This window comes from Rhinoderma darwinii, chromosome 12 (genome assembly GCF_050947455.1).
Source record: "Rhinoderma darwinii isolate aRhiDar2 chromosome 12, aRhiDar2.hap1, whole genome shotgun sequence".
NCBI classification, from domain to species: Eukaryota; Metazoa; Chordata; class Amphibia; order Anura; family Rhinodermatidae; genus Rhinoderma; species Rhinoderma darwinii.
The window spans coordinates 50,791,400-50,809,918 of NC_134698.1; the positions used below are offsets into that span (position 1 = coordinate 50,791,400).

General features: G+C 40.7%; 1 protein-coding gene across 4 annotated transcripts in view; it reads left to right on the top strand.

Moving 5' to 3' along the window:
- The window catches only part of RYR3 (ryanodine receptor 3), a 658,838-nt gene that overhangs the window by 461,636 nt on the left and 178,683 nt on the right, over window positions 1-18,519 (top strand). For all 4 annotated transcript variants that reach the window (XM_075844915.1, XM_075844916.1, XM_075844917.1 and 1 more), the window contains 6 exons: window positions 77-144; window positions 2,154-2,275; window positions 3,104-3,153; window positions 4,361-4,421; window positions 11,484-11,722; window positions 14,872-14,953. In XM_075844915.1, the coding sequence (XP_075701030.1) occupies window positions 77-144; window positions 2,154-2,275; window positions 3,104-3,153; window positions 4,361-4,421; window positions 11,484-11,722; window positions 14,872-14,953 (622 nt within the window). The remainder of the gene's footprint in view (window positions 1-76; window positions 145-2,153; window positions 2,276-3,103; window positions 3,154-4,360; window positions 4,422-11,483; window positions 11,723-14,871; window positions 14,954-18,519) is intronic.

Consider the following 18,519-nt stretch of genomic DNA (forward strand, 5'->3'; position numbering starts at 1 on the left):
AGTGCACACTGATAGGGAAAAAAAAAAAAGGTATTATTGAGGATTCTCGTGTTCTGACTTGATTATATCTGTACAGAGGCTGTTGTGGGCAGTGGTAAATCAGAGAAGTCACCACATGAGCAGGAAATCAAGTTCTTCGCTAAAGTAAGTCTATAGTCATGTGCTAGCTATGTAAACTGTCTTTGGAGGAATTTATAGTTCATAGATAAATATGGAGGAAAGCGTGTCTTCTTACAGCCTTCTACTATTCAAATTCTTTAAAAAACAATAGATGCAGAAGAGCTAAATTTGTTATTTGACTGTTTTTTTGTTTGCACTTGGGGTAACAACGTGAGCATTAAAGGGGTTTTCCCATCAGACATTTATGGCATATCCACAGGATATGTCATAAATGTCAGATAGATGCGGGTCCCACCTCTGGGACCCGCACCTACCTCTAGAACGGGGCCCCATAAACGCCGTTCTACCTTTTTCTGCTCCCTCTGCCTCCCCGGCCACTTCCTAACTATATGGTTGGAAGTTATAGTTCATAGTAGTGAATGGCAGTTACGGAAGCAGCGTAGCATTCGAGCTACGCTGTTTCCTAATTCATGGTCGGAATTCACCTGCTTCTGCCGCAACACAAAGCCGCAGAACGGGATTTAGGGGGCCCCATTCTAGATATTGTCTTGTCACGGGTCGAAACGTTGCCATTTTTCACTGGATGTTCGACCAATAAAAGAACATATTGATTGAAATTTGGGAGACGTGTGCTGCTGTTCAACCATGCTTTTTCTGAGATATACTGTGGATATGTCATAAATGTCTCTCATGGGAAAACCCGTTTAAGGTGGAGACCCAATAGAGTGATGACTATGTTGCAAGCTTTCCTTTATATGCCAATGTAATGTACCCCTGGCATAAATCTAGTTCAAAGTGGATTGAAAGTAATTAATACAATCACACTTGCTATGTAAAAAAAACACCTGGTTACAAAGGGAGTAACCCATTTAGGAAGAAAAAAATGGCTCAGTTATACCATCTGATTTTACAAACATTCAGTACACATGTCCATTTAAAATATGTACTTTATATGTGTTCAAAAGTAGACATACCCTTTAAGGGTATGTTCACACGAGGTCATTACGTCCGTAATTGACGGACGTACTTCGGCCGCAAGTACCGGACCGAACACAGTGCAGGGAGCCGGGCTCCTAGCATCATACTTATGTACGACGCTAGGAGTCCCTGCCTCGCTGCCGGACAACTGTCCCGTACTGTAATCATGTTTTCAGTACGAGACAGTTGTCCGGCAGCAAGGCAGGGACTCCTAGCGTCGTACATAACTATGATGCTAGGAGCCCGGCTCCCTGCACTGTGTTCGGTCCGGTACTTGCGGACGAAATACGTCCGTCAATTATGGACGTAATGACCTCGTGTGAACATACCCAAAGGGTATGTCTACTTATCAAGTTGCTATGATGCTTTCTGATGGTTCCCACTTAGTCAGCAATAGTTTCTAAAGATAGTCTTCCACTAACCGGTAAAAAGGGCAGTCTCAATAAAATACATAACATTACAGAAAATATAATTACAGTATATTGCAAAATTGCTTTGTTTACATTTCACATTGAATATTGAAAAATAAGTAAAACTTAACTTATGATGTGGACAACCCATCCTCAAATGAAAATTGCATTTGCGATCAGCTGATCACCTCAGGTCCGGCTAGTGAAGCCCCCTGGCCACAGACACGGAGCACACTTCTCAGGACCTATTTCAATAACATCTATTCGCCCTTAGAGAATATATGGAAAGGGGTTGCCCTGTGAACTTGCTTTGAAGCTCAGGGGCCTACGTTCCATCAAAGCAAACCATGTAACTGTTATCTGGCCCTTGGAGTGAGGGGTCCAGTTCTGGTTATTCCATCCTTTTGGTTATTGGGTGGCAAGAACCTGTGAAGGACTTCTCCACCAAAGGCATTGTTATCAACCAAGGGGGTGGGGAATTAGCTCAAGAGTCAAAGAAATGTTGTAGACCTTCCATTCTGGGTGGCATAACCTGGCACCAGAAAGGGGGGCCCATTTGAATGTTTCTTATGGGGCACGCTCTCTTCTATAGATTGCACGGCACTGATGAAGATCTAAAAGCTGTCCTTGCTTTTTCTGTTACAGGTTCTCTTACCTCTTGTTGACCAGTACTTTAAGAATCACTGCCTGTACTTTCTGTCCTCCCCAATTAAAACTCTAAGCAGTAGTGGTTATGCATCCAACAAAGAAAAAGAGATGGTGGCAAGGTATGTGCGGAGCATTTTTGTTTCATTCCAAATACATTCAACTACAATAAAAAAACAAATGTTCATCTCATATTGACATATATTTTTGATCAGTTATTACGGCCGAAATATTATCAAACAGTTAAAGTGTAGCTAAACATTTTACAAACTTCTGACATGTCATAGAGACATGTCGTGTGATCGCTAAGCCGCTTCGTGCCTGTTCGGCTTTTTCCGGAAAGCCGATGTATCGGAGTACGGGCTCATAGACTTTCTATTGTGTCCGTACACCGATACATTTATTTCCGGAAAAAGCCGAACAGTCACGAAGTGGCTGAGCGCTCACACGAGCGCTTCAGCTGCTTCGTTCTAGCGATTGGTGGGGTCTCCATGCTCGGACCCCCACCAATCCAAACTTCTGACATGTCTCTATGACATGTCAGAAGTTTGTCAAACATTTAGCTACACTTTAAGTTTATTTCTATTGTTTCTCTATAACAAATAACACTCAATTATTCATATAGTTTATAATGTTTCCAGCAATTTATTTTACATATTCATTAACTTTTTCGTGTGAGCCACCATTAACTCGTTTTCATTAGGCCTTCAGGGCAAACCACAAAGTGCAATGTTTGCATAGGGCTGTCCTGCTAAGTCTTCCATACTTCCATGTCTTACTGTATGACACTTTCCATTAAGTGATAAGAAATGCAGTATGTTGTTGTATCTGTATGTAAGTATGGCTTTTGCACGTCTGTCTTACCAATTTCAGTATTATTCTTTGCATCTTTTTCCTAACTTGTTACCATTTTTTTCTCATTTCCTCTGTACTTCTCCCTGTCACTTCAGTCTGTTCTGCAAACTGGCAGCTCTTGTAAGACATAGGATATCACTGTTTGGTAAGTCAATCTCAGATAGGTTAGGAAAGGAATTGCAAGTAAGGGTTCTCTCTATTAAATAATGCATGGAAATGGCACGTAAAATGTGTTTTGTGAAAATAGCACATGGGAATCTTGAAAATGTATGTAAACAGACACAAGTTCACATAGTTTTCTGTAATGTCAGATATAATCTATACAGAACACTTAGACAAAAACAGTTTAAAATGATTAAAGTGATTCTCCACCTTTTATCGACAGGTCATTTTAGGTCCTAAATTCTGTGCTAATTAATCTTGTTATAAGTCTTTATAGCGGTCAGAGCCCCCTTCAGAATTTTGGACCTATTTAATTTTAAAGAACAAAATGGCATTCAAGGGTGGACATTCACTTTAAAGTGCAGGTTTACATGGAACTTACTTTGAGAAAGATATTAGGGAACTTCTTGATTAGCAAAGTTGGAGCAGGAATCTGTGCCTATAGATGCAGGAGGGGTAGAAAAATAAGATGCATAAGCTGTGAAAATGGCGCTATGATAAAATATCAGACAATTTTTATTGAGCAGATCCCTAATATGTTCTTCAAAGTTTTTTCTAAGTGAACTATGTTTTTGAGTGAGCTTCAATACCACACAGCCTATGGACAATAGTGACGCTGTTTCTGGGGAAGAACGTAGCCATGTTTTTTTTTATCTCATTCAACCCCCTTAACTGTTAAAGAGGGTGCGACCATTGCATTTTATTGAGTGGGTGCCCTGTAATGTTTTACACAGCGTTTTATACCACTAATAACTGATCACAACAGAAAGTCTTGACTCAGGATCACCCACAATAAAAATGGGGCTTCTTAAAGGAACAACTCCGCATTTTGTTGTCAGCAAAAAAAAATTAGATTCTACATTTAATAGTTTCCTATGAATAAATGGCATAATCCATAAGGCAAACGCAAAAAATTAGAGGCATTTTATGTTTTGTCCAAATTTAAAGAAATTACAGCTAGTAAGTTAATGAGTTATAAAGACCTGTCCTTCAGCATCCAAACCCTAGTATAACATCATCACTGTTGTGTATGTTTCATATCCTTTCTAATACTGCATGTCACCAGAGCGCCATTGTCACGTGTATCAAATGCAAGAATTACACAGTAGCCAGCGCAAACACGTTTAATTAACATGCTATATTGACAGTACATGTGTGCCCTAATATGTTTACTCATCACTTTACTGCAGGAAGTGACTCTGCCACCATGGTCAGCTGTCTGCACATTCTGGCTCAAACACTCGACACACGGTACGTTTTATGAGTTTTATTCCAGCTTGTCCCGAGTTTATATTATGTTTGACATCGCGTTTTATCTCTGACAATCTGAGTTATGATCCTGCCATAGAAGATTCATAAAACTGTCCTACATCCTGATACCACTGTATATACTCCATTGTACAAATGATGTAATGTGTGTATGTAGGTTTTCAAACTGACAGCAACAACTTTGGAAAACTAAGTATAAGAGTGTGTCAATCCATTTAAAGATAATTTTTTACTATGACAGGACATCAGTATTACCTAATAGAGGAATAGAAGTGGGTATAAGTATACCTACTAAATAGCCCCCAAAGTGCTAAATAGGGGGACTGAAAATAAATCACTTCCCGCTTTCTGTGGAGTCACATAGTGCATCACAAGATCAGATTTTATTCAGTTTGCTGCTGAACTTCAACGACTTCCTGTTGATTTGGGTTGTACAAGCTGCATTACTGTATTGTATTCACCATGCGAGACCTCTGTGTTGCCATGTAGCTCTAGCCTTAGCTATTTAGTATTAGTATTTAGTATATTTCATATACTCAGGGCTGCCATTAGAAATATCTGGACCCCATAGAGATAAATGTTCAGGGCCCTGGGGATCCCATCTGCATCTCCTTCTGGACACCATTGCAAACTTTGCGTAGACACCTGGGATAGTAACAATCCTTTTCCAGCATAAAGATGTATCCCTCTTCAGCGGCCCATGGGTCTTACAATTTGTGGCACACATACAACATATTTGGTGGGTCACTGGGGAAGGGGGAAACGATTAACAGATAATTGGGACTTGTGCAGTTTCAGTGACATTAAAAAAATTGGTCCTAAAATAGGGCCTGCCTGCTTAATATAAGACACAATGTGCAGGTCCCATGGGTTGACTACTGGGTAGCAGTTGAGGGTGGGTCCTTTTTAGATGGGCCCTGTCAGCAGTAGCACCTCTATTGCCCTGATAGCGACACTGCATATAGTGTATCATTGGCCTTAGTGCTCATTCAGACGAACGTAAAACTCGTCCGTGTGCTGTGCGTGAAAATCACGCACAGCACACGGCCCCATTGATTTCAATGGGGCCATTCACACATGCAGGAGTTTTCACGCAGCATGTGTCCGTTGCGTGAAACTCGCTGTTTTTCACGCACCTAGTCGCACATTGAATTCAATGGGTGCGTGAAAATCAAGCACAGCACACGGATGTGATCCGTGTGCTGTGCGTGATTTGCGCATCAATTCCATTGAATAAAAAAAAAGATATTCTTTGCAAGTGCGTGAAAAACGCATGCCACTCGCAAAGCACAGATGCAATAACGCCCAGGTGCAATAACATATAGTTTCAGTTTGTGTCAGTCATGGCTCCGTTCTGACGGAACCCTGACGCAGATGTGACCATAGCCTTAGGTGCTGAAATGATTGTTTCTGATTAATGAAATAGCTCCTATTCATCACTGACAATAATTTTGTCAATGCAGAAAATTTATTAGACCTACTTGCACATGATTCAGTCACTAGCTATTATATTATTGGGCAAGAATTTCCTATATAGGACAATGCAAATGATATTTAGGAATGTATTATGTTTGTATGTGTATGGTTTAAAGAGGATCTGTTTCCAGATTTCACAATACAAACTGCATACATTATTAAATAGATTTTTTAGACTTGAGACTAGGGCTGGGCGATTAACCCAATTAATTCGTCCTCAAGGACTCTCACGATTGTGTATTTTAACAGAATCGTCAAATCGATTCCTTAGTGGCGCCGTCGCGCTGTGCTGCAGGAGGAAGCTCCGCCCCGCTGCCTCATCAGTGCCTGGTCCGCCCTGTTCTGTCCCGGCTTCCCCACGGAACTGTTGTTCTGTACTGAACAAAATGATGGCGTTCGGAACAGTGGTTCCACGGAGAAGCAGGGACTCCTAGTATATATCGATACCACGCTGCTGTAGATAACACCCCCTTGCAGATCGAACCACCACCAACCCTTGCCGATTGCATCACACCCCCCCTTGTAGGTTGCAACACCACCCGCACTTGTCGATCGTATCACACCCCCCTTGTAGATTGCATCCCTCCCCCCTTGCAGATTGCATCACCACCCCCCTTGTAGATTGCACCGCAGTAGCTCTAACACGTCTGCATGTGTTTATGTCTCTTCGTAAATGTGTGTGTTCAATACTAAAGTAGAACAGATAAAATTAAGATATATGTGCTGTCCCTATATACCCTGCTGCCCCTATATACCCTGCTGTCTCCTATATACTCTGCTGCCCCTTATATACACCCTGCTGCCCCTTATATACACCCTGCTGCCCCTTATTTACCCTACTGGCCCTTATATTAACTGCTGCACCTTATATACCCTTCTTCCCCTTATATACCCTTCTGCCCATATATACATTTCTTCCCCTTATATACTCTGCTGCCCCTTATATACTCTGCTGCCCCATATATACTCTGCGGCCCCTTATATACTCTGCGGCCCCTTATATACTCTGCGGCCCCTTATATACTCTGCGGCCCCTTATATACTCTGCGGCCCCTTATATACTCTGCGGCCCCTTATATACCCTGCTGCCCCTTATATACTCTGCTGCACCTTATATACACTGCTGCTCCTTATATACTCTGCTGGCCCTTATATACCCTGCTGGCCCTTATATACCCTGCTGGCCCTTATATACCCTGCTGGCCCTTATATACCCTGCTGGCCCTTATATACCCTGCTGGCCCTTTTATACCCTGCTGGCCCTTTTATACCCTGCTGGCCCTTTTATACCCTGCTGGCCCTTATATACCCTGCTGCCCCTTATATACCCTGCTGCCCCTTATTTACTCTGCTGCCCCTTATATACTCTGCGGCCCCTTATATACCCTGATGTCCCTTATATACCCTGCTGCCCCTTATATACCCTGCTGCCCCTTATATACCCTGCTGCCCCTTATATACCCTGCTGCCCCTTATATACCCTGCTGCCCCTTATATACCCTGCTGCCCCTTATATGCTCTGCTGTCATTTATATACCTTGCTGCCCCTTATATACCCTGCTGTCCCTTATATACTCTGCTACCCTTAAGGGAAACACCACATTTTCATATATAGTAATCTATAAAACTTGAACCAATTCATGGCGATTAATTAATTGCAATAATATTTTTTAAGTGTATCTCCAGTTTGGAAGTGCACTGCGTGATATACATACATACATACATACATACATACATACATACATACATACATACATACATGCCTCTGTGTGTATTTATATGTGTCTGTGGGTATAGTTATCATCTATGACATTATCTGTACTCGGAGAGTTATCACTGTGTTATCTGCGGTGTTACATAGGACTGCAGGTAACGTCTACTACATTATTTTTACTCAGAGAGTTGTCACTGTGTGTTATCTGTGGTGTTACATAGGAATGCATGTGAAATCTACTACATTATCTGTAATGTTTATATATGTGCCTGTGTGGGTATATATTGGTCTTTGTGTTTGTATATTTATATGCCTGTATGTCTTTGTATATGTTCATGTCTGTGTATTTATCTGCCTGTGTGTGTGTGTGTGTGTGTGTGTGTGTGTGTGTGTGTGTGTGTGTGTGTGTGTGTATGTGTGTGTGTGTGTGTGTGTGTTTGTGTGTGTATGTGTCTCTACATCTATATATTTACCTGTATGTATGTATGTATATATTCCAGAATGTGTGTATATATATTTGCCTGTATGTCTAAATATCTGTCTTTATGTATGTACAGTATATATGTTCCAGAATGTGCACATCTATATATGTGGTTAATTTTTGGTTTGTATAGGGGCGGCAATAGAGAGTCCCACAGAGGGCGCCATCCCACCTAAGGCTGACCCTGATGTAATGTCAGTGTCCTCTCACCTAGAGCTGCACAGTTCCCATTAGTTGCACATGCTCTGTACAAGCTGCAGTTTTCCAGTCTCTGCAGTGAGAGAGCATGTCTTCCAGCAGCAGTTTTAGTGTGGCATTACAGCTTCTAACTCCATTTGCTGCTTTCTTTTACTGGCTTGCTGCTTTGACTGCAGCTTGTACTGAGCATGTGTGAGATTTAAGCATCATGACAGAGTGGAGGGACACTGATATGAGCTTGACAAATCTAGGTGGGAGGAGATTGAGGGTTTTTTTGTGAATACACTTGAATTTATAAAATGCTCATTTTAATATCCGGCGGCCATTCAACGTAAGTACACCAGCTCCACCAGGTCTGAGAGATTTTTTAAATAATGTATGCAGATTGTATTTCTGAAATGTGGTAATATAGCCTCTTTAAACTTGATGGGTTTTATATCCGAACAGTCCTCTATGACCACCTCAAAGGGGTTTTATGTAAATAAAGCTTAAGCTGTATAAATGAAGAGTGCTACAACTTTCTAATATACCGTATTTTTCGGACTATAAGATGCAGTTTTTAGCAAGAATAAGTCTTGCTAAAAAGTCCCTGCGTCTTATAGTCAGCAGTCAAGGGACCCAGCAGCGCCAAGCCCCCTGACCCATTCTTACTTAACCCCTTCCCGATCCATGATGTACCGACACATCATGGAGCGGGGAGGGTATGATGTATGAAGTGGGCTCACACGCTGAACCTGCTCCATACACTGCAGGTGTCAGCTACTGACAAACTGCTCTAACGGCCAGGAACAGCGATCGCACTTTTCCTGGTCGTTTAACCAGTTAAATGCCGTGGTCAATAGCGACCGCGGCATTTATAGTGATTTTCCCATATAGGACATTGACATATGACTGTTTCCGTAACTCATCCATGTATTGCAGTGTCAATCTAATGATCGCTGGTTCAACTCCCCTAGGGGAACTAATAAAATGTGTAAAAAAAAAAAAGTTCTATACATTTTCAGGAGTGTAAAAAAAATGTAAAAGTTAAAAAAATTGGTATTTAAAACCCCTGAACCGTTGTCTTTTGGTCACCATAGCGCTAAAAAGAATGAAATAAAAAGTAATAAAAAAAATCGTATGTACCAAAAAAATGGTGCTAATAAAAACCACAGCACGTCCCACAAAAAATAAGCCCTCACACCGGTCAAACGATGGAAAAATATAAGTTATGGCTCTCAGAACGTGGTGAAACTGAACTAATTTGTAATGATAGGGGTAGGGAAACTGACAAGTGAGCCCTAATCTACCCGCCACTCTGTCCCTGCCTACTTGCAACGACCCGCCCTAGGCGACGGGGTACAACTGGGCGGCGGTCCCTACGCTCAGTAAGTGCACGAGACAAACAGACAAGGGTACACAAAGCTAAGGGAAAGGGGCAGTTGCCCACGGCAACACCGTGAGCAACAAGAGTGGTGAACGAGCCGAGTCAAACCAGGAGTGCACGAGGTACCAAACGCAGAGCAGGAGAGTAGTCAGTAAGCCAGGGTCAGTATGGAGCAGGATCAAATAGTTAGGAGCTGTAGCTGGGCCAGGAAACCACACGGAAAGAATCACAAGCAAGGAGGAACAGGAAAGGCAGGTATAAATAGACAGGTGGGTGGGAGCTAGCTGAGTCTGGCCAGGCTGCGATAGGCTCTCCCACTCCTAAGCCTGCCAGCCTGAGTGGTGGAAGCTGGAGTCAGCCTCAGAGACATAGACTCAGGTGAAGACTGATTACCTATGGAAGTTAACCCCGAAGCTGTGCCTGGCAGATCCTTTACATAATTATTTTTTTAACCAATACTTTTTTCTGTGTAAAATATGACATTTTTTCCTAATTTCCGTTGTCTACATATACTATACTGGCACCCCCCCATAGATAATGCCACAGTGCCCTCGGTAGATAGAGCCATACCCCCCTTAGATAATTCCCCAGTGCTCTCTGTAGAGAATGCCACAGTGCCCTCAGTAGGTAATGCCACACCCCCATTAGAGAACGCCACAGTGCCCTCTGTAGAGAGTGTCACCACCCCAGATAATGCCAGTGCCCTCTGTAGATAATTCCCCAGTGCCCTTTGTAGATCGTGCCACACACACCCCTTTGTAGATAGTGCCGCACACACCCCTTTGTAGATAGTGCCACACATATTTCCCTATAGATAGATCCATTGGGGCTCTCTCTAGGAGTGGAATCCCTAGCCAAAGAGTTGCCGGAAGCCCCTGACGCCACTATCTATATACGGACAATTACTTGAGAGGCCTCGTCTATCAGCGTAATCCCCGACCAGTGCGTCGGCAATACGCTGGCCAGGAATTCCGGTCCAGCAGGGGCCACTAACGTCACTGTCCATAAATAGACAGTTACTTGAGAGGCCTTGTCTATCAGTCAAATCCCCGACCAGAGTGCTCTGGCTGAGGATTCCACTCCTAGAGGGAGCCCCAATGAAGCTATATATAGAGAGGGGAGTGTAGCGCTGTCCACAGGATGAGGTGTGTGGTGTGACACTACCTGCAGGGGGTGTGTGCGGCGCTCCTCCTTCGATCCGCAGATGACAGCTTCAGGGGCCGCATGCGGCCCGCGGGCCACATGTTTGAGACCTCTGGTCTAGGCAATGTTCGTGAGCTAAACAGCCTGGACTTCAGACTACCAGAGAGATTTGTACAGCAGCTGCTGATGTATTTAGATGACAGAACTTTGCATAGACTGGACACAATTGTGTCAACTTTTCAGCTGAAATCAGGAATAGGTATGTATGGGTTTTCTGCCTTTGGATGTAAACAGAAATGTCCCCATTCATTGAAGGAAGCTAATATCTTGACAATGGTAAAGGGCAAAAAGTATATTAGAAAATTTGCAGAACTTTTCATTTATGTCGTTAAGATTCATTTATATAAAATCAAAAATTACTCTTAAATTAGGTAGTCTGAGACAAAAAAAAAAGTCAGCTTTTTTTTCCCAGAAACTGCACCACTCTTGTCCACTGTGTCTGGTATTGCAGCTTAGCTACAGTGACTTGAATGGGACTGAGTTGCAATACCAGGCACAGATCATGGGCAAGATCTGTGCTTGGAGTTTCAGTAACCTTAAGTAATTGTCTTATAATTTATATCTATTTACATCTATGTTAAATCTTGCCTGTTCATTCCCATTTAGCACAGTGATGAAGTCTGGTTCTGAGCTGGTAAAAGCTGGAGTTAGAGCTTTTTTTGAAAATGCTGCTGAAGATTTGGAAAAGACTTTGGAAAATTTGAAGCTTGGAAAATTCACTCATTCAAGGACTCAGATGAAGGGCGTCTCTCAGAATATTAACTACACCACAGTGGCTCTCCTTCCAATTCTAACTTCTATTTTTGAACATGTGGCTCGTCACCAGTTTGGAGTTGATTTGCTGTGTAAGTTTCTTAACAGCAAGATTTCTCTTGACCCAGAAGAACCCCTTCAAAATGTACAAAGAAAATGAAAAGTATAGTGGTTTTCCAACTAATCCGTTCTATCAGTGTTTTAACATATCCACTTGATGTGTCCACTGGCGGGACCCCACCAATCTTGAGAATGATGGCATCACTTGGCTGTTGCTATATCATCCATAGGCTATAATGAAGAGAGACCGCACATGTGCAACAATTTATCTGCCAGGAATGGGAACCCGGCACCTTCATTATTTGGTTTAGTTGGGGTCCAGTGGAACCACCATAAAAATTATTTGTTGGAAAACTTATTTTGATTTTCCCCATGACTCTGAATTACTTTGGCTTATTTTACAGTGGGATAAGCATCAAGTTGTATTAGTCCCGTCATATAGTTTTGTCCTCTCAGAAAACATGGTACAATCTGAAAAAAGTTAAAACTGCCCATAGCTGTAATGATCAGGGAATGTGAGTTCTGTATAAACAGATCAGAAACAGAGTTTCATGCCAAATAATGTGAAAGAATAACAAATCTTTATTGAATACATATAAAAACATACATGTTAAAAAGGTAAATGAGGGGAGAGACTCTACATAATACACACAGATAAGAACCAGATCCAGGTATATGATATATATTAATCTAGAGACCCTATATTAGGGGCATATAACTAGGGTAAAGGGCTATCAAATGTAACATAGGTGGTTGAGTACAGGCTGAAATGTTAAGAACGGATAACAAGAGTAAGTTCCTTCTATAGCCAAAAACCCAAACAGTTGGTGACTCAGATAGTCTTACCCATAATGGTCGTCCTGATGGTCTGGATGTCTGTGTGTGGACCCCGGACCCCGACGCGCGTTTCGCGATCGCTTCCTCAAGGGGTATGGAGGTATCTGAATCATGTGTGCATTAAATAGTATACACTCAGGTGTTGGTAATTTCAGTGAATGATTTTTTTATTTTTTCTGCATCCGTCGGTAATGGCGCACTTCCATTGACGCGACCGGAAGTGTGGCATTCCCCACATCCGGTCTCCAGTGCTGCGGCGCACGTCCGGGTTCCTGACGCGTACCAGGAGTTCCGGACATGCGCACCACACTACGGGAGGCTCGGACGGGGACAGCAACAGTCCCGGTCACGTGCATATGGAGCACGCACCCGATAGGACGATGAAAATAGGACTAGGGTAAGTGTCAAATGTCTGTTTATTTGGACCATGTCAGGGGACTATCTGTCAAATGTATCCACCCGTCAAAAAAACGACATACATCAGTGTGTAAGCAAAGATTTGTCAATTAAATTTTGTTAACTGGTTGATATAGTAGCTAAGGGAGCAATTCGTTTTTCACATAGGGCCAGGTATGACTGAACAGAATTTTTCCATAAAAAAATTAAGTCATTATTTAAAAATAGCATTTTATATTTACTTGGGTTTTTCTTTGTCTAGTATTAAAAGTAATTCCTCCAACAGAGGAATCACAAATCACCAATAAATGATCCCACCTAAATAACAAATCAAATACTCCTATCACAAAATACAGGCAGAATAACCAGTATAATACAAAATACAACATCTTTATTAGATATAAAATACAGAATATAAAATAGAACAACAAACCCATGATGCAAGGATCCCCACACATAAATACTAAAACCTTCTATAGAAAGTAAATCACCTAGAATATGGAGCTTGATTTAGGTTGTGATTTTAATCTACACATAGTCCTCTATGATGACATCAGTGGGAAAGTGCGAACAATACACCAGAAGTGTTGCCATTGGGACTTTTGCTTTACACCGCAGCCTGTATCTGTAATGATTTCTCCTTTAATCATTTAGAGAAAATAGAGAATATTTTTTTTAAGAAAAATAATTAAAATAAACGATAATATTTAATAGAAATATATATTTTTGCATAAATTACACTAATCTTTACTAATGTGCAGGTTCCCTGAGCAGTGCTGGTGTCTGAAATGTCATTTATAGAAAAGTACATAGCTTGCAGCATTGTTCAAGAATATCTCCAGGCGGCCAGCAGAACGTATCAGATTTATAATTGATCATAGATCATTGCTAGAGGCCTGCTCAAAGTGGTCATTACTGGTATTAGTGTATAACTAAGGCATGCTTAAAACAAGAAAAGCATGGCAAATTTGACTTGGACGTTATGCCTTGATAATATTAAATGTCTACTTCATAAAGCTGAATATTCTGACTGGACTTTCTTGTTAGCCCTCAAGAAAGAAAATGACAAGATATCCCCCGTCTCAAACCATACCAGTTTTTCTACTAGCTTCCTAGGGGTAAATGTCAATGCCACAAAAAGAATGCCAGTGAATTTTAAATATCCACAAGTCTAAGTTAGATGCAGAAGCATACACAGAAAGCACTGGGCACGTCATAGTGAACATATAATACTAGTACTAGTTCATATATAATAGTAACAGTTGTACTATAAAGTGCTAGCCCTAATGCCTATATAATACCTGACCTGCCATAGTGGACATGGAAGCTGGAAATAGATATAATAATTACTATAGTGCCTTATAATACAGGTAGGCATAAAGTAATAAAAAATCCTACGCTAACCCTCCATTCAGAAAGATGTGTGCAGCCAATATCAGTGGCCACAGACACGTCACGTCGTTTTCTTGGTCTACTCAGAAAGAACATTCTAGTAGATATAATATTGCAGCGCTTGATGTTTCTTGTTCAGCGCCTGCTATTTCCTTACTGCCGCTTTGGAGAGCACTGCACTGGTAGGAATTTGTTAGCCTCTACCTTTCTATTTTAGTATGAGGTTCGTTGTACATGTTTCATAGTTAGACCAATGCACTTCTGCTATAATCTGTGAATTTTAAAATGTTTTGGTTTGAAATAAGACCACCATAATATGTCTATACATTTCTAATGTTGTATTTCCAAGGACACATTTTATTGTATGTGTTGACTTAAGAGCCAAAATTCTTCATTTTCTATTGGCCATTGTATCTATAAACTTACTCTAAATGATACCTCCTGGAATTTCATTAGTCATTTTTGCAATCGACCACATATTTATAATTTCAAGTATCTGAGATGTATTTTTGTATTTGAAAGACTAATATATTTCAAATTATTCCTTTTTTTTCAGTGGATGATGTTCAAGTTTCCTGTTATCGGATCCTCTGCAGTCTGTATTCCCTTGGGACAGGAAAAAACATCTACGTTGAAAGGTTCACCTTTTCCACATTTGTCTTATTCTTATTGTTAAACGGCACTAAACATGATTCTATCTCATGTGTATGACCAGATTCGGCTGCTCTGACATACACACCAAATTCTAACCAATCAGACTAATATCAATTTGTATTAGTGTATGTAAACAGTCTATTGATCGGATTGAAAACTGTCTCCTCTGCCAGAAAAATTAACTGAGCTGCTTAAAACTTTTGTTCTGATAATCCCCATTATCACTACAATTGTAGCATGTAAATGGTGAGGTGCATTTAAAGTTAGACTAGTTAGACTAATGTTCATATTACTGTATCACCAGTAAAGCCACTTATTGGCTGAAAGTTTTGGTGACTTCTTGAGAGTTAATGCTGCAATCCCAAATACTATGCTTTATAATAATATTAATATTAGTTATATAATGAATATATATATATATATATATATATATATATATATGTATATATACTTAACATTATATATAAATGATAATAGTAATATGGTTATTAGTATCTACATGCTGTCCAACTTGATAGCTAATACACCACATAAACTACTCTGCTCCTCCCAGGTATGATGCCATTATTAGATTTTTAAGTGAGTGTGCGTACATATATGTGACTATATAGTAAATGCATGTTTGCAGGTATGTGGTAATTGTATATGTGCGCGTGTAAGTATGTAATGAGTGGGCGTACTATATGTGTGCGAGCAGATCTGTAGCATGGTGAGTGCATCCGTGTAGGTAGTGAGTGTGTATACATGCGCATGCATTACCAATATAAGTTGTGAACTAATCCTAATTTGGCTTCTGTGTGACAATATTATTTCAGCACTGTTTTCCAGTATTTTTGGGGCACTGTATGACAGTAATTTGGCGCACTATGTTATTTGGGGTATATTTCGAAGCAAAATATTGTGGTATTACTTCAGTGCTGTTCTTTGGACAACTTTTTTCAGTATTAAGCAAACATTGTAGTCATGAGAAACACAAAGTTTACCCTCTTTGAATTTATGTGTCAGGACGTAATAAAAAAAAACCATCTGGTCCTTAGAAGGTCTTAAAGTTGAGTGAATACAACCTCAGATGAACAGCAACACGTGACAAATTACAACATGTCATTATTTATTTAACAAAAACTAGGCAAAAATGGAAAAGCCATTTGTGAAAACTAAGTACACCCCATAAATCAATAGCTTCTAGAACCACCTTGTTGCGGAAGTCATGGCTTAAAATATATTAGACTGAAATTTAGACGAGTGTTCCAACAGACACTCACTCCAGGAAATTTATCCAGATCCTAATCAGGAGATTTTATATCGATATATATCAGAGAGGAATAAGACACACAGATGCTGCTTGTATGCTCAAAATACTCCTCTGAGGTTTATTGCCAAACTCAATTACAATAATATTCAAAACGGGTGTAGGCTTGAGGTTAACCAATCACAGGCAATGTGACAATACCGATGATTCAGCCAATAGCATACAATGAGAATATTTCATATTGAGCCAATCACAGACATACAATACATTTAAAATGTCATGTTATAATTCTTCGTTAGATGCTTACGTCAGAATTGCACCTCGAGACAAAAATACCATAGGATCCTTATGATCTGTTCCTTCTCGTGAGGGAGTTATATTTACATACATATGAAAATATAACAATAAAGAGAAATAGTTGCAAATGTGATAACTTTATGTCTGGGCATTCAGCCAGGCTGCTAATTGCTAGAGTGTCCAAGGCTGTAAGAAGAATACACAGAGATTACATATTTCTTGCAGACCAAGCAGAAATAAAGGGGGGGAGTGAAGGTCATTTGAGATGGAGGTTACATCTCTGTGTGATTCGGCATCCTACTTGATAATTCATAATGTAATTTAATACAGAGAATAAAAGCAAATTGACCATCCATCACAACAATTAGCAGCAATAACTTCAGAAATCGTTTTCTGTTTGACTATATTAGTCTCTAACATCATTCTGCAGGATTTGTGCCCCACTCTTCTTTACAACGTTGCTTTAGTTCATTGAGGTTTGTGGACATTTGTTTATTCACATCTCTCTTAAGGTCCCGGAACAGCATTTCAATTGGTTTCAGGTCTGGACTTTGACCAGGCCATTGCAACACCTTGATTCTTTTCTTTTTTTCAGCCATTGTGTAGTAGATTTGCTGGTGTACCTGGAATCATTGTCCTGTTGATTGACCTAGTTTTGGCCAAGCTTTAGCTGTTTGATAGATGGCCTCACATTTGACTCTAGAACACTTTGGTACACAGAGTAGTTCATGGTCTACTCAAAGACTTCAATGTGCCCAGGTCCTGTGGGTTTGGTTTTCTCCAATTGTTTCACTAGGTATTATGGCCAAACATCACCACTTTGGTCTCATCTGTCCAAAGGACATTGTTCCAAAAGTCTTTGTTTAGATACAACTTTGCAAACATAAGCCGTGCTGCCATGTTCTTTTTAGAAAGAAGAGGCTTTCTCCTGGCAATCCTTCCAAACAAGCCATACTTGTTCTCTCTTTTTCTAATTGTACTGTCATGTATTGGCACATTTAACATGCCAACTGAGCCCTGTAGAGTCCGAGATGTAGCTCTTGGTTTTTTGCAATTTTTGAGCATTACATGGTCTGAACTTGGGGTGAATTTCTAAAGGGTCTTTTACACTGGCCGACACTCAACCGGTACAGCGAGCGCCGATCAACGAGACATCGTTGATCAGTGCTTGTTTAGCTCCTATCACACAGAGCTATGGATGGGGACTAGCTGTCGTTACTTCGATCGCTCGTCCCCATACATTATTATCCTGTCGGCAGTGCATCTCCCTGTTTACACAGAGAGATGTGCTGCCGACAATGATAATATTTAACTTTTTTAAAACTATACGATCAGCAGATGATCGAGCATTTGCTCGTTCATCTGCTGATCTCTGCCCTGTTTAAACAGGGCAATTATTGTCAACGAGCGTTATATGAATGCTCGTTTGCACGATAATCGCCCAGTGTAAAACTCTTAAGACATCCACTCCTTGGAAGATTGTCAACAGTCTTGAATGTTTTCCACTTGTGAATAGTCTTTCTCACTGTAGAATGATGGACTTCAAATTGTTTAGAAATGGCCTTATAACCCTTCACAAATAAATAGGCAACAACAATTTCCTCTTGAAGATCATTGCTGATGTCTTTCCTCCTTGGCATTGTGTTAACACACGACTGGATGCTCCAGAACACCACACTGCCAAAACATTCGCTTTTATAGAGGTGGTCACACTTGCTGATAATAGATAAACCAAAGGCATTTGATTGGCAGTATCTGACAGCTAATTACCCTCTTAATGCCTATGAAAGCAGTCAGTGTGTACTTAGTTTTTCACACATGATGTAATGTCGGGGTAGGGAAACAGACAAGTGAGCCCTAATCTACCCGCCACTCAGTCCCTGCCTACTTGCAACGACCCGCCCTAGGCGACGGGGTACAACTGGGCGATGGTCCCTACACTCAATAGGTGCACGACAGACAAACAGACAAGGGTACAAAGAAGCCAGGGAAATGGGGAAGTTG